General features: G+C 44.1%; 2 protein-coding genes across 6 annotated transcripts in view; one reads left to right on the top strand and one right to left on the bottom strand.

The window, feature by feature from the left end:
- Positions 1-4,023, top strand: part of ATP1B4 (ATPase Na+/K+ transporting family member beta 4) — an 18,207-nt gene extending 14,184 nt beyond the window's left edge. Inside the window, exons 6-8 of the mRNA XM_087727328.1 lie at positions 31-87; positions 2,007-2,099; positions 3,677-4,023. Of these exons, the coding sequence (XP_087583454.1) occupies positions 31-87; positions 2,007-2,099; positions 3,677-3,838 (312 nt within the window). The 3' untranslated portion in view covers positions 3,839-4,023. The remainder of the gene's footprint in view (positions 1-30; positions 88-2,006; positions 2,100-3,676) is intronic.
- Positions 1-16,966, bottom strand: part of LAMP2 (lysosome associated membrane protein 2) — a 58,019-nt gene that overhangs the window by 18,080 nt on the left and 22,973 nt on the right. The window contains exon 9 of one of the 5 annotated variants that reach the window (XM_087727325.1): positions 7,105-7,363. The exons of 2 other annotated variants lie outside the window; for them this stretch is intronic. In XM_087727325.1, coding sequence (XP_087583451.1) covers positions 7,224-7,363 — 140 coding nt within the window. In that variant the 3' untranslated portion in view covers positions 7,105-7,223. Of the gene's footprint in view, positions 1-7,104; positions 7,364-8,475; positions 9,059-12,665; positions 14,644-16,966 lie in introns of those variants that run through there. 2 more of the 5 variants (XM_087727326.1, XM_087727323.1) reach the window with 2 other exon arrangements.

Here is a 16,966-nt window from a genome sequence, read left to right as displayed (position 1 = left end):
AAAAAAACAACTCTTGGTTTTTTTTTGCAGATCATCGGGTATCAGCCTGGCTACGGCACTCCAGTTAATGTGAGTTGCAAAATCCAGGTAAATGATCTTGATTTTTCTTGGTTCCATTTGCAAATTTGCAACAGGTATTATTGGCAGCCAAACCTGTCCGACCTCCCAACTTTTTTCTTTTGAACGAGTCACAATTTTGACATAGTTCGGCGAGCGGCAAGAGGTGGTTCCTGTTTAAATCAGATTTTACCAGCTTGGGTACTCTGTAAACAAAGGGAGGAAGAGCTCTGGTTTAGCTAGGACACCCTTGGAAGTCTACAGAGTGGTGCGGTGCAGTGGTGGGTTGCTCTTACTGTCGCTAGCGGTTCGCTGCTTGTGGTCTGTTTGTGCACAGTCACCGAACATGCGCTGCGCATGCGCCGGATGTGTGCTGTGCATGCATGCAGCCCCTCCACTGCCCCTGCTTGTTGGAGGTGGTTCACCCACAAAAGGGCGAACGACAAAAGCGCACCTGACTAAACCGCGGTGACAAAACCGCGGGTTCTAAAGTGCGTCGACGAATGAGCGCTGAAGCGCGCCGACAACAGCGCGCCGACAGAAGCGCGCTGTAACCCTAACCCTAACCCTAACCCTTACCTTAACTTAAATCGCGCTTCTGTCGGCGCGCTGTTGTCGGCGCGTTGATGACATCGCGGTTTTAGCGCGTGGTTTTGTCGGCACGCTTTTGTCATGCGCGCATTTGTCGGGTCACGGTTGTAGGTATGGAACGCGGGCAGGCAGGTGGGCCAAATGAGCTGCTCCTGACTACTACTGGCGTGGCTGCCCCGGGCTGTATCAGCCGGAACCCACCACTGGTGCAGAGTTCGATCCTAGGTAGAGACAGATAATCTGTTTCCTTGAAAATAAGACTTCCCCCGATAATAAGCCTAATCGGGTTTTTAAGAGCATGCGTTAAAATAAGCCCCCCCCAAATATTGCAACACAGCAGCAACCATGGGGTTCAAGTTTCAAGTTTATTAGAATTTGTATGCCGCCCACTCCCATAGGGACTCTGGGCGGCTCACAACAGACTACGCTCACTCCCTCCTGCACCTCAAAAATAATAAGACCTCCCTGAAAATAAGGCCAAGCGCTTATTTCGGGGGTTGAAAGAAAATAAAACTCTGTCTTATTTTTGAGAAAACATGGTATTTCTCTCTCTGAGCACACTGAGAATATATCTGCTGAACAAAACTCTGCGTTGGTGACAGGAAGGGCATCCAGCTAGTAATTTGGACTCGAACTTCAGTCGCTCAGCGATGTGGTCATTGAGTTGTGCCCAATGTTACATCTTTTGACCTTTTTTAGGCCACTATCTATGTCAAGCCCAAGGATCTCCTACCTCCCCTGATAGGCAATAATTTCTGTGGGATTTTTGGCAGGGAAAAACTGCACAGGCCTGTGTTCCTTAAAACAATTACAGGCAGTTCCTAGATTTACAACAGTTCATTCAGTGACTACTTGAAGTTGCGACAGCACTGAAAAAAAAATGACTCAGGAGTGTAATTCACACCCACAACCGTTGCAGCTTTCCCCGGGTCACCCAATCAAAATTCACGTGCTTGGCAAGAGACTCATATTTATGACGGTTGCAGTGTCCTGGGGTCATGTGATTCCCCCCCCCTTTTGTGATTTTTTTCTGACCAGCAAAGTCAATGAGGGACCTAGATTCACTTAACAACCACGTTACTCATTTAACAGCGGAAGTGATTCGCTTAGCAACTGTGGAAGAAAGGTCGTCAAATGAGGCAGAACTCAAAATGTCTGAGCAGCAGAACTGTTGGCCCCAATTGTGGTGGTTAAGTGAAGGACCGCTTGTAATCCAAAATACTCAGGGCATTTTGGAGAAGGGAAGAGCAATTTTTATACATGGGTACAGTCGATTTCTAGCCGGTTTCTACCAACGGAGTCGCCTGTTGTCGATTTGTTGAGTATGTTGAGTATAATTATCCTGTTTTGAACTGCAGAAAGGCGAACCAAGTCACCTCCAGTCACTGGACTTTTTCCCAAGCGAGACATTTGATCCCATGTATTTCCCTTATTATGGCAAACTTACGCACGTAAGTAGAAATTTAACAGTTAGATTCATGTCTGTGTGACTAACCCGTGGTATTTGAGAGGCTTTCTGGAGAGTAAGCCCACACTGGCAATCTCCAGATGTTTTGAGCTCCTGGAGATACAGTCTATACAATTCTGCTGGACTTATCCCTGCTCTGCTGGGATTGAGAAATTATTTTACGATTTTGTATCCAAGTTACAATTGTGTTTTTAATGACCTAATATCAGCTCACAGAGAATAACAGAGTTGGAAGGGACTTTGGAGGTCTTCCACCTCCTGTTCAAGCAGGAGACTCGTACCATTTCAGACAGATGTTTGCCCAATAGAGGTAGTCATTGAGATAGATGTTAAGCCAACACAGTACTCCTTCAGACAGATGTTAGGCTGACACAGTACTCATTCAGACAGATGTTTACCCAAGAGGTAGTCACTCAGACAGGTTGTCCAACACAGCACCCCTTCAGACAGATGTTTGCCCAATAGAGGTAGTCATTGAGATAGCTGTTAAGCCAACCCAGTACTCCTTCAGACAGATGTTAGGCCAACACAGTACTCCTTCCGACAGATGTTTACCCAATAGAGGTAGTCATTCAGACAGGTGTTTGTCCAACACAGCACCCCTTCAGACAGATGTTTGCCCAATAGAGGTAGTCCTTCAAACAGGTGTTTGTCCAACACAGCACCCCTTCAGACAGATGTTTGCCCAATAGAGGTAATCATTGAGATAGATGTTATGCCAACACAGCACTCCTTCAGACAGATGTTAGGCCGACACAGTACTCCTTCAGACAGATGTTAGGCCAACATAGTACTCATTCAGACAGATGTTTACCCCAAGAGGTAGTCATTCAGACAGGTGTTTGTCCAACACAGCATCCCTTCAGACAGATGTTTGCCCAATAGAGGTAGTCATTGAGATAGATGTTAAGCCAACACAGTACTCCTTCAGACATATGTTTGCCCAATAGAGGTAGTCATTCAGACAGGTGTTTGTCCAACACAGCACTCCTTCAGACAGATGTTAGGCCAACACAGTACTCCTTCAGACATATGTTTGCCCAATAGAGGTAGTCATTCAGACAGGTGTTTGTCCAACACAGCACTCCTTCAGACAGATGTTTGCCCAATAGAGATAGTCCTTCAAACAGGTGTTTGTCCAACACAGCACTCCTTCAGACAGATGTTAGGCTGACACAGTGCTCCTTCAGACAGATGTTTGCCCCGATACAATATTCCTTCAGACAGATGTTTCTCCAACCCAGCACACCTTCAGACAGATATTTGTCCAATAGAGTCCTTCAGACAGATGTTTGCCCAATACAGTACGCCTTCAGACAGATGTTCGAAAAATAGGGTACGACTCGCGTAACGAGACTCAGCGATGGACGTTCCCGTCCCCAGTGTTGTCATAAACTGAGGACTCCCTGCCTGCCTTTTACGCCAAAGCTTTCTGTTTTAAATCATTGTCATTGCTCGAAGTGCTAAGCCCACCTGTACAGGTTACCGCTTAGGTTGTTTTTCATTGCTTTCCGTTTTACGTCTGAAATAAAAGGTCTCGCTTGATTGCTCCTTTTCCAGGTGAACTACACACAACCTTTGGTAGCCATTCATTTCACAGGGATTACGAGAAACCAGACCTTGAACCTTCAATGCCAGCTGAATGGCAAAGGGATTATCAACACCGTTAACAACGATCGTTTTTTGGGGCGAATCATTTTCACACTAACCGTCAACAGCTAAGGCCAGATCTCCCTGTCTGTGACGACCCTATTATGGCAATCCAACGTTCCTCGTTGCGGGAAGGGGGGGAAAACAAATAATCCAATTGGCCATCGACGTAGCAGCAGGAAACTCCAGGCCTATTTCGAGGGATGGTGTTTGGTATTCTTTGGAAAAACAAATAAACAAAAATAAAAATAAAAAAAGATAGATCCCAAGATAAGTCTACGGGACTCAACATCAAGCAATCAAAACATTCGCCCTGCAAATAAACCCACCCGCCCAACGAGAATTTGGTTTTAAAAATGCATTTTAAATTAAAAAAAACAAAAACCCCAGCGTTTTAGATCTTTTTCCCAGGGTGCATCGGAAGGGATGGTATTTGGCATCAAAGGGAGAGTCTTGCCATAACAACACAAATAATTGGTCTTATTGTTTTTCTCCCCTCCTTTCCATTATTTTTTTTTAATCTCCCTTTGGGGAAAAAGATCCCTTCACTGTCAGTACTGTATTTCGTGGGCCGGTATGGGATAGGTATGGAAGGAGTAAGTTTGCAATGTTTGAAATGGATATTCATAAATCCATTACTGAAAAGGGCCACCCAAAACCTGTGTGATTTAACCACTGTAGAAGTCACGGCAACCCAACGTACGTTTAGTTGGCCTTAAGCATAATCTTTGGCCCCATCCCACCCCCTAGTTATTTCTGTCTTATTGCTTTTCGGGCTCAATATAGCGACAGTAATGTCCTCCTAGGCAGCGTAGGCCTTTTCAATCAAGATAGGTATTCCCTTAAATAGAGGGAATGTGGTTTCTTTTTTTTTCCCTGTTCACCAGCCTTGAATGCCTAAATCAGGTTTGCAAAGTGAAGACGAGAGAGGGATATCTAGGGAGGGGCCTCGTTCTTCCTCCGTCTTGACCATCTCAAGATGTTTGCTTGGAAGCCTTCACCCTCCACGCCGTTTTATTCCCACGGGGAACAGGACCTCCGCGGAAGGCCCACCACCACACCATTGCGACATCAGAAACCGGGACTTCCGTTGGGCACGAAGCTTCATGTTCTTGGGACAGGGCGGTTAAGACATCTGGGTGAACCAGGAGAAACAGCATGGCACGGACTGATTTCTCGTTTGGCCTCCCAATATTCCTGAGGCAGCATTTCAGACTGGGAGGGAAGGGGCTGGGGAAGGCGGTGGAAAGGTTGGGGGGGGGGGATCTCGGATGCTTGTACCCTGAAATAAAAGGACTGACTTACAGCCTAACAAAGCCTCTTTCTGTACTGCCCGTGGGCTCGCAAAAGACTTGAAGGATGGCAGTTATATTGGCCCACCAGAGGCCAGCAAAGTTGGCAGCAGACTCGGACAGTGAGGAGGTTGGGGAGGAACGTGGGCCAGTACTGGTGTCTGCGGAAGGTTCTGATGAGAGCTCTGTGCCGGAGGCAGAGAGGGGGCCAGAGCCGTATGCCAGTTATCAGCTGCCTTCAGAGTCAGACATCAGTGAGGCAGACAAACAGCTGGAGCCTGTTCCCAGTGTGCGCATGCGCAGAGTTGCCAGATGAAGGGAATAGCTAAAGGACAGGGGTCGACTTGGGAGTAAGGCCACAGGTGGACAGTGAATGGCTCCTCCGAGAGGAAATAAAAGAGGAGCGAAAGGGGAGTGGAGTTTGCAGGAGACATTAATTGGTTCCTGACTCTCCAAGACTCCTGGCCAAGTTTTGCAGGTATCGGCTTGGCAGCTCTCCAAGCCAGATAAGGTCTGTGACTGTAAATGCTCCTTTGAAAGACTTTGCTGGATGGGAATGAGCAGAATTCACAATAAATTAATAAAAGGGTTTTTTGGGGGGGACCAGGAGTTTGCTTCATGCTCTTGGGAAGCCTCGGTCAGAACAGTCTCCTGGTGATTGGCCCAAAGCCCTCCAGTAGCTTTGAGGCCAAAGGTGGGTCTTGAACTCATTCTCTCCTGCCGATCGGGCCAAAGTTAACCGACTTTAATGGTTAAAGCAGGACTAGAACTCACCGTCTCCTGGTTTCTAGCCCGATGTCTTAACCACGAGACCAAACTGGCTTTTGGGTCACAGCAAGATTAAGATTCCCACCTTGGAAAGCCAAGAGACTAGGAAGTTCTTTTGAACTCCTGCTTTTTTAAAACTTTGCTTAATCCCTCGCCAAGCTTTCAGAGTTTGCCCCAGATCTCTTCGTGGGAGAGTCAGCACAACTTCTTCCAGATATAACCAACTTTTTGGAGTCCACTTTCAGTAAAGATTTGAGCTTCCCACCCACCCATGACAACAGAATTCCAAAATGCAGCAATTCAGGAGTTTCCAGTCTTAATAGACAAAAAAAAATTGTGGTGCCTTCCTAAGACAGGTTTCCCCAGTTCACAGCTACCTGGGGTTGTTGAGGCCTATCAAGTTGATCTCCTCTTCCTATTTAACCTCAGATCTGTTCAAAGCAGGCTTTCTCAACCCAGAGCTTCTGGGTGTGGTAGGATGAGAGCCCCCAACACGTAGGAAAGACCCATGAAAAGTATGTTGAGAAGGTGAGTGGTCTCAGTTTCTGGCACCACCGCAAACGAAACCTTGTGTCATGCCCCAGAGATTGAGAGGGCAGCCCTGTTGGCCTTGGAGGGAACTGGGGTAGGGCAGTCCAGGCAAAGTTTGGTGAATTAGTAAAGCCTGCAGACAGGGAGGAACAGGAGAGAGCGAGCTCAGGCAAAGAGCAAGGACCACCTCCTCCTGATCCAAGAGCAAGGAGAGGAGAGAGAAGGCGAGAACAACGCAGACTGAGCTGGCTACGAGGGAGGAGAGTGCCCCACCCCACTTCCACAAGGCACACCTGGGGACTGAGATGAAAGGAGGTGCCGGTGGGAAAGGGCATTTGTCGGGAACAAACGTTGAATCTGTGGAGCCTCGCGGAGCCCTTGCCAATGCCTGGAGATTGCTGTACTCTGTCTTGTGGGACGAAGTTCAACTTCGCTGAACTTCTTGCTCTGGTTACTGTTTGACTAACCTGGCTTATTGGGATTGCTGGCCCTGGTTACTGTTTGATTAACCTGGGTTACTGGACCACTCGCAGCCACAAGGTGCGCGTGAGAGCTTTGCTCCAGGACTTGTAGTGAATGTGGGGACGCTTGGGGGGGCACAGTTGGAGCAATAAAGGGGAGTTAGATCTGTTCTCTGGTTGTGTTACTTTCATTCCCTCCCCCTCCCCTTCCCGAATCATCACACATTTCCTTAGGGGTCAGTGCCACAGCATAACACGTCCCAAATACTCTCAACGACATGGATAGTTTTTGTTTTTTGGTTTTAATTTTAAAAAGACAACATCCGAGTATCACATAAATGCGGAGGGAGAAATAAAAGGAAGGAAATGGGACCGAGGAGGGAAGGAGAGGAAGGGAAGGGAGATTCACACAGGATTATAATCCCCTTGACCCTTGCATCTGGAAACCATGAAAATCACAAAGCCAATAATCACCAAGACACCAGTTACCACACCCAGCACAATAGGGATGACAAAGAGAATGTCAGAGCTGCTACATTCTTCAGCTGCAGAGATAAAGATGGGGGGGGGGGAAGAAAAACAAAACAAAAACAAAACAAGAGACAGAAGGTTAGTTAGTGACCAAAGCAAGTATTGGCAGTTAAATTAGCAGAAGCGCAAATAATAGTATTCTTAAATTTAATTGATGTTGGGTAAGGGGTTGGTGGGTTAGTCTTAACCACCTGGCTCTTAAGTTGTCTTCTTCCTGGTTTCCCAAACGAAAACTTACCAGACAGGACTAATTAGAGGAATCCTCTTAACCTGCAAAATTTGCACTTCTTGGTAGCTGATCTCGTGGGACGATAGGAAGACAAGGATCTTAACTGTGTTCGGAACGGCTAATAATCACCCAACCCAGCCTGATCCACGTGGCTTGGCTTACGATTACGATGATCATGTAGCCTTTTCAATAAACTCTGGCTTCGCACATGGGACGCCAACTGCCGGATTCAAAAATCTGGTGGACATTTTCAGGCAGTCTAAGCCGAGTCAAGATCTTGGTTTAGGAATGCCAATGCTTTGCTGGTTCCAGCTCTCAACATCCCTCCTTCCACATTTATATAAATACATATTGCATTTGTGCTGATAAATAAATAAAGGGAGACTAGTAGAAATCATTTCCTTGGCTCAGCTGATAAGGGAGGAGAGCGTGTGGCTTAGAGGCTAATACAACTGCCTAACATGTAAAACCAGCCCAGGTTCGAATCCCAGCAAGGGTATGGCTAGCTGATGCGAGCTAAATAGCTTGAAATAGATCTATACTAGTCTCCCTTTATTTATCTATCAGCAAAAATGCAACACAAAAATGGTTTTCTTTCTGGAAGGCTCCTAGGGGAGAGCTGAAAGGCAAAAGGGAAGCAGTATGCTACCTCCCATATTTGGGCATACCAGGTGCTTTGATATGTATGTATGTATGTATGTATGTATGTATGTATGTATGTATGTATGTATGTATGTATGTATGTATGTATTAATAAAGGGTCCAACTATTGCATGAGTTTGCAATTCTGGTTGGCTTCTTTGCAAAGGCGGTTTAAGCGAAGCAGCAGAGAACACAAATGCAGGATATTTCAACACCCTCAAAATGCAACATCAACAGCGTTTTACAAATCTCCCCGTTTCAACAACACACTTTTTTATAAGTATGCAAGAGCACTGGTACAGAACGAATAAAAAAATATTTCAGAAGCATTTCTCTTTCTTGAGTTTCCTTAGCAATCATTCTTCTTTCTGTTCCTTTTGAGCCCGACAAAATGATGCTATGAACATATTAAGGTTACAGCGTTGGCCGCATTTAAATCAACCCCCAAATGGGCACATCCTTGCTATGCTTCTATTGGCTTCGATCCAAATTCAGAAGACATCTCTTCCAAGCTTATCATAACAAGCCACCAATCAACAACGGTTAACCCCAAGTTCCCTCTGTCAAGTAGAACAGCTGCTTTGTGTGATTATTTTGAAAGGAACAAACACGTGTGAGAAATAACACCTTTCAGGACACAAATCCTTCCTTCCTTGGTGGTTTGAAAAGGGAGGCCTTCACCCTGCATCGGTTTTCCGCCTCTAGATATGTCTATAGCCAGCACGATGCCGAACTTTGGTACAATATGCCATCACCACCAGCCAAACTAAGCCTACCAAGGCTATTGCCATCAGGAGTGGCACAAAGACGTTGTTGACCGCTGGGGTGCAATCTTCAGCTGGATGGAGAAAGGGTGATAAACAGAGTTAAGCAGGTGAGTTGACTTCTTCGAAGAGAACATCATTCTGGCCACTGACCCAGCTGGAGATGCCAGAGGCAGTCCACCCATGTTGCTTGGCCAGCACAAACCACAACAGCAAAGCAGACCTCCCCGTTTGCCAAGTCCCCAGACACTTTGGCCAAGAGAGTTTCTTGTAGACCTAGGCAGCTCAACCAAGCCCAAGCTTATGGATCATGTTATGGTAACTGGATGTCCTCCAGAAATATAAAACTCAATTCCCAGCCAATATGACTTCTGATTGGAATTCTGGGACCCCAAGAGCCACAATCTGGAGGATGTCCACATTGAGAACTGTGGTTGTCAAGACTCAGTAAGGAAAGGCCAACTCTCATGTCCGACACGTTGCTCCAGATGTTCCCGGGGAGCTGGAAATCAAAAGAAGGAAGCCATATTCCTTCTCCAACGGCCTCCACCAGCAGACACTATGGTGGTCGGGAAACCAATTCGTGGCTTAATAATAAACTGGGCCACTGCGGTTTCTTCAAGAAATCATTGTGCAGTATAAGCACCGATAAAGCAAAATCTCCAGGAAATCTCTACACATCCCGATGAATCCATCTTCTTCTTCCTTGGCTAATTTAATTTCCATTTATTTTAGCCATGCAGGCGAATAACCAGCGCCATTTGCTTTGGGTAACAAATTCTAGCTTGTGGCTCTCACCATGGGGAGCAGAATAAGCTCCAATTCTTGGCTTCACCCAATAGACTGAGTTATAACTAAATGGACCATAGTGGCTCAATGTGCTGAAAAGCACCATCGCCAGGTCTCCAACAAATGCCTACTTGGTTAATGTATGTTTCATTGGAGCAAAGATATATATATATATATATATTGGGGCTTACCAGGGGTTGTAAAAATCTAATAGATACCTTTCACCCTGGCTTCGGCTGATAACGGATAAGAGCCTGTGGCCTAATGGCTAAGATCTCTGCCTGGTGTGCCTAGTATGCCATATAGCCCAGGTTCAAATCCCAGTAAGGGTGTGGCTAGCTGATATATACACATATACATACATACATACATACATACATACATACATACATACATACATACATACATACATACACACATACAGAGCTCAACTCCTTATCAGCCAGGCCAGGGTGAAAGGTATATAGCTGTAGCTCAATGGTTAACACATCTGCCTAAGAGGCAATAGAGCACAGGTTCGATTCCCAGCAAGGGTATGGCTAGCTGATGAGAGCTAAATAGCTTGAAATAGATCTATACTAGTCTCCCTTTATTTATTTATCAGCACAAATATAACAAATGTAACAAAAAAGGCAACAGTAAAAAATATTGGGTTTCTGCCTGGATGGTCTCTTGTGACGAGCCCAAGGATAGAGAATGGAAGTGTGACCTTCCTCCCATATTTGGGCATACCAGGGGTTGTGACTTTAAATATAGCAATAGCAATAGCAATAGCAGTAGACTTATATACTGCTTCATAGGGCTTTCAGCCCTCTCTAAGCGGTTTACAGAGAGTCAGCATATTGCCCCCAACAATCTGGGTCCTCATTTTACCCACCTCGGAAGGATGGAAGGCTGAGTCAACCCTGAGCCGGTGAGATTTGAACCGCTGACCTGCTGATCTAGCAGTAGCCTGCAGTGCTGCATTTAACCACTGCGCCACCTTGGCTCTTTATTAGATAGATAGATAGATAGATAGATAGATAGATAGATAGATAGATAGATAGATAGATAGATAGATAGATATAGAGATAGATAGATAGATAGATAGATAGATAGATAGATAGATAGATAGATAGATAGATATAGATATAGATATAGATATAGATATATATTAATCTCCAAATGAACTGTATATTCTAAATTCTGGTAAGTGAAGTCCAGACATCTTAATGTATTGAGTTTGAAAAATCATTAGTGGTGCTAATAGTAACTGTGAGAGGGATCTTGGGAGTCCTAGTGGACAATCATTTAAATATGAGCCAACCGTCTGCAGCAGCTGCCAAAAAAGCCAACACAGTTCTAGGCTGCATCAACAGAAGGACAGAATCAAGATCATGTGAAGTCTTAATACCACTTTATAAGGCCTTGGTAAAGCCACACTTGGAATATTTGCATTCAGTTTTGGTCGCCACCATATAAAAAAGATGTGGAGACTCTAGAAAGAGTGCAGAGAAGAGCAACAAAGACGATGAGGGGACTGGAGGCTAAAACATATGAAGAACGGTTGCAGGAACCGGGTATGTCTAGTTTAATGAAAAGAAGGACTAGGGGAGACATGATAGCACTATTTCAATATCTCAGGGGCTGCCACAAAGAAGAGGGAGTCAAGCTATTCTCCAAGGCACCTGAGGGTAGAACAAGAAGCAAAGGGTGGAAACTAATCAAGGAGAGAAGCAACTTAGAACTGAGGAAAAATTTCCTGACAGTGAGAACAATTAATCAGTGGGAAAATGTGCCTCCATAAGTTGTGAATGCTCCAACACTGGAAGTCTTTAAGATGATGTTGAATAACCATCTGTCGGAGGTGGTGTAGGGTTTCCTGCTTAAGCAAAGGGTTGGACTAGAAGACCACCAAGGTCCCTTCCAACTTTAATCTGTCTTTAATCATTTTTATTGCTTCATAGGCCTTTCACATCCAAAAATCTATGATTTATAAGCTTGGTAGTGCTTGGTACAGACCAGAACAAACCAAGGAGGAGGAAAAGTACTTCCTTGTATTGATATGTCTATCTTGAGAAATGCTTAAAGATACCTCCTGTCTCTGCTCAAATTGATCACAATAAAACCCCACCACTTTTAAAGGCAGGCTTCCGAGGATCTAATCTTGTTCTATCAATAGCGGAGAGCCGTGGTTATACACATCTGCCCCCTACTGTCCAAAATGATAGGAATGACCCAGCGGCTGGCTCACATCCACATGTGCAACAAGGCCTCCTCCTGGTCCACCTGGGTGATGAGCCAGATGTTTAGCGAATTCCAACCTTACAACCATGGAACAGAAATTCTAATGAAGTCAACACTTTACCTTTCAGTATTGGCAGCTTCCCTGATAGGAGGTAGTGCTTGGTTGAGGATTTATGTGTTAATTTGTTAGGAAGGTGACAAGAACCGACTCCCTATACAGGTGTGTCTCAACCAGGGCAACTTTTAAGATGCATGGACTTCAACTCCCAGAATTCTGTAAGATGTGTGGACTTCAACTCCCAGAATTCTGTAAGATGTGCGGACTTCAACTCCCAGTATTCTTTAAGATGGACTTCAACTCCCAGAATTCTTTAAGATGGACTTCAACTCCCAGAATTCAGAACGTTGGCTGGAGGATTCTGGGAGTTGAAGTCCACACTATTTAAAGTTGTCAAGTATGGAAAAAACAACAACAATGGTTTACATTAAAAGACGCCTTAGCCAAACTGAGGCTCATGACAGACGATAATCGATAATAGTAAAACAATTTTCTGATGCAGAGCGCTAAAAGATTGCGAGTTTGCTTCAGACTCCAATTGAAACATGGGCAAATTGTCTTCAAAGACTGCTTTTCTGGAGAAAGGTTTTCAATTAAGCATCACCAAATTTTCCTCTTGAACAGAAGAATTTTTATTAGAGAACTATGTGCAAACAGTCAAATTCCTACACAGAAGTACAAACATATTAAAAGACCATAATTGCTCCAATAAATTAAAAGCAGACATTTATCAGAATTGACACAGGCTGGTTACTCTATTGTTCCAACTTGTAGTTGGGTGCAAATCCAACAGAGGTATTGATATATTTTCAAGTGAAAGTACACGCTTGGTTCGGTCTTTGTAAATATCTACGGTAGCATATAAATAATGATTTGACAAACACACTAACTGGTACTTATTAACCAACACACACAAGCACAAAAAGCTGTTGAATCCACCAAGAGAGTAATGCAAGAGTGATTTAGGTACAACCTTATTTACGGTTGCACATTGAGGAGAAAAGCAAGATATTAAACAAAGGAAGGATAGGAGTATGTTTTTAGAATATGCATCCTTATAGGGCTACTGTTCACTTCTGAGGAGAGGCCGACTGTCAGGCCTGCAGGCATATTCCTTTTAGGATCTTTGGCCTGCCACACACTCTATTATTTTACTATGCTGTTTCATTAGTGGGATAATTGGGAGGGGGAATAGTAAGGAGTAGAATTGTCGAATGTGCTGTTATCAAAATGAAACATTCCTTTCTAGAAGCCCAAGAACATTCTTTGTCTCCGCACCTCTGCACCTGACCGGAACTAGATGGGTGGAAATGCCAGCGTGGCAGTGGGAGATTGGACCATGGGATGGACTTGGGGGTGTGGGGGACAAGATCATGAACTTTCAACTGGGTGGAAACCCCAGGAAGCTTTCAGATTAGGGTTTTCCACAGATGTACCAACATGTCTCTCTTATTAAATTGGTACTTTGGGAAAAGCTCTGCCTTGGACTCTGATTTAATTCTGGATGATATTTGGAACGCTGACAAATTGTTTGTAAACTAGGGAGTTCTAGTACACTAAAAGCACCTTAAGATCCAGTTCTGAAAGTAATTGAAGTGGCAGAGAAGCCCACTGCTATGATGTTCGCTTACAATCTTTAATGGTCTTTGCATGATGATTAAAAAAAATAAGACCTTAAAAAGTAGCCCTTTGCACGCTGATTTTGTTAAGGCGGCTTACAATGGGGATTTATGTACTAAAATGTTACAGGCACTTCAAGGAGCAACTTTCAGAGACTAAGATCCTCAGTTCCATTTACACATGGCTGCAAATACAAAAAGTGCAAATTCTGGATTTTTTAACAACGCCTGTCTTCTATTTGCACCCAGCTGGTAAGTAAAACCTTCAGCTAGAGAGGAATTTAAATCTTTGGACATCTACTTTTGGATTGTGTCCAAACTAAGGGTAATGAAAATGACAATGTTCTCATTCTATTATTTGTTGTTGTTTAAAAAGAGGAGAGAGGGAGAGAGAGAGGGAGAGAGAATGCATTAACTAAGCTTACTCAGGCTGAAGTAGTTAACCCAACAGATTTGTTCCGTGTCACACGCTGAAAGAAAACAACTTTGCAGATAGGCCTAGAATCCCAAGTTACAGTTGTTACAGCACGCAGGTTAACCATCGGTTTGTACACAGAATTAGCAAATGCTTCGATTTGCACCCCTATATTGCTTTAAAACCCTAAAATTGAGCCTGGTTAATTGAGCCGAGTTTGGCCATTCCTTAAGCTCTCCGCCGCAAGTTTGCAAAGTCCTTCTTAGAATTAGACGAGATCAATTGTTGGCTGTGTTTCAGGGAAGAAGGAGCTCCCCCGTTTCTAAACAGAGTCACAAATTTTACAGTTGGCTTCTAGGTGGGAAACGGGCTTTTAATCCCCATCAGCATTGAAGAACAGTCACACCGGACTCTACAGAGTTTGGTAGCCGGCGTACGTTTTCCTTCTGCCAATTAAATAAGTGGTCACTATGATCACAACCAAACCCGCCAGGGCGGCTCCAACTACAATTGGGATTAGAACAGTGTCATCATCCAGCAAACATTCTCCCGCTGTAGATGAAGAAAGGGGGTGGCAAAAAGAAAGAAAGAAAGAAAGAAAGAATAAAAATCAAAAGACGTTTGCTGAAAAGAGAACTTAACGAGTGTCAGTCTTCACCCGGACATTATAAAACCTATATTAGAGAATCCAGATTAAGAGAGATCCTTTCGTAATATTTTCCGTGGAAATTGAAAAAAAACACAACAACACAACAACAACAGCCGACCAATTTGCAAGATGGCCTTTGGCCAACGATTGAAATGAAACCTGGCCGGAATCTCAAAATGGCTAAAAACTCAACCAGGATCCTTCATCCACTTTTCTTTTAATATCATGGTTTCTCCCTTGAAGCTGTTGGCATCCTGGCTAGAAGTTTTTTTTATAAGCTCTTATCATGAGGACATCAAAAAACCTCGCGAAATCTGACATCGTTTTTCTAAGTTCCTTCCGCAAATATTTGGGGAATATTCTGTCTTTCTTCCATGCCAACTTACCAGCTTTTAGATTTAAATTTTCCATAGATGCTTAAAAGGGATGCAACTTTCATAAAATATATACATTTTAAAAAAAAACTGAATGTTTTGTTGGGTTAAAAGAGTGATGGGGCGGGCGGGGCGGAGGGGGAATGATCAAAGATTTAGATTAAAAGGCCAATCCAGGATTCAGGTCAATCTTCTCCCAGTCCTGTCCATCATCTGAAAAGTTTTGGCTCCAAAAAAGAGGATTATGAGACATACAGAATAAACTTAATTGAACACAAAGCTACGTTTATAGCGTTTTACATTTATCTTAAGATCAATTTGTTTCAAGAGGCCCAAGAGTCTAAAGTTCTTAAGTGTATCTCTTAAAAGATATTCAACGTTGTTTTGAGAAGTGGGACATAAGTGCACTTATCAACTTTGAAAGTTCTTTGCTAATTGACCCTATAGTTTCACAGCAGAAATTTTGAATTTTAAAGGAACCGGCTACAGTTTCTAGAAGTTTCTCTTCCCTTTATGGAATTCACTCCTCTTTTGATATATCCCAAAGCTGCTGTCAGCATAAGCTCTTAATTGTTATCATTAGATTTTTTAAAAATCGATTCTCTAGCGATAACTATCCTGGATCATTCAGTTTAGGGACTGGAGTCCGTCCTGCATTTACAGCCAATAGCAATAGTTAGCAATAGTTAGACTTATATACCACTTCATAGGGCTTTCAGCCCTCTCTAAGCGGTTTACAGAGTCAGCATATTGCCCCCAACAACAATCCGGGTCCTCATTTTACCCACCTCGGAAGGATGGAAGGCTGAGTCAACCATGAGCCTGGTGGGATTTGAACAGCCGAACTGCTGAACTGCAGTCAGCTGAAGTAGCCTGCAGTGCTGCATTTAACCACTGAGCCACCTTGGCTCTTAGCCAATCCTTTAGCAGCCATTTTGAAGTTACCACCACACACTTTGGAAAATGGCGGCTTAGAACTGTTTTTTGCACTTATGACTATCCCGGAATCCCCAGAATATGAGGCAAATATGGGCGCTTGGCACCTGGCACATATTTATGAGGGTCTTGTTATGGCCACTTGTGGCCTTCTGGGGAGGCTTCTTGACAAGCAAAAGTCAGTGAGGCAAAAAAAAAGTTGCAAAATCGGGATGGACTCTCTTCAAAAACCGCCTCCTTTAGCAAGAGAAATTCTGGGTCCAGCTTTGGTGGTTAAACTGAGGTGTTTCCACATTTATTTGATTGTCCCTTCAACGTGCCAAAGGTGTTTTTTTTTTTACCCTCCAAGAGGCAACTGGACTTTCTGGTTTTCTTTGAAGATGTTTTGCTTCTCATCCAAGAATGGAATAAGCGCATGGCACAACATAGGGGAACAAGCCCATCAGGACTAGATTCTGCATTTAAAAGAAAAAGGCCACCATTTTGAAGACAGCAAAGTCCACATTTGGGACAGAGAGGACCGCTGGTTTGAAGGAGGGATCAGGGGCTCTCTAGATCAAAATTGAGCAGCCCGCTCTCAACAGAGGGGGAGGGATATGACTTAATCTCTCTCCAGTTTACAACACAGTCCTCTCAACAGTTCCAAGGCTGCGCCTCACCCATTTGCACCACTCAGGTGACCCTGAGGACACAGAGAAACCTCCAAGTGGCCTCAACGACTCTCTAAAAGGATGCAAATGACCAGCTGTCTGCAAGGAGCATCAATCCTTCTTTTCCCCCTGCTATCCTGTCAGAGCTGAAGAAGCTCCTTGGAGGAGAAGCAAAACGTCTTCAAAGAAAAAAAAATCAGAAAGTCCAGTTGCCTATTGAAAAAAAAAACACCTTTGGGATAACCAGGACCTTGGATGGCTGAGAA

The sequence above is a fragment of the Thamnophis sirtalis genome, unplaced genomic scaffold (assembly GCF_051295495.1).
Source record: "Thamnophis sirtalis isolate CommonGarterSnake01/CBP01778 unplaced genomic scaffold, rThaSir2_p1.2 scaffold_13, whole genome shotgun sequence".
Lineage (NCBI taxonomy): Eukaryota > Metazoa > Chordata > Lepidosauria > Squamata > Natricidae > Thamnophis > Thamnophis sirtalis.
Note: the sequence above shows the minus strand (reverse complement) of the source record. Positions and strands in the feature narration are given on the sequence as shown.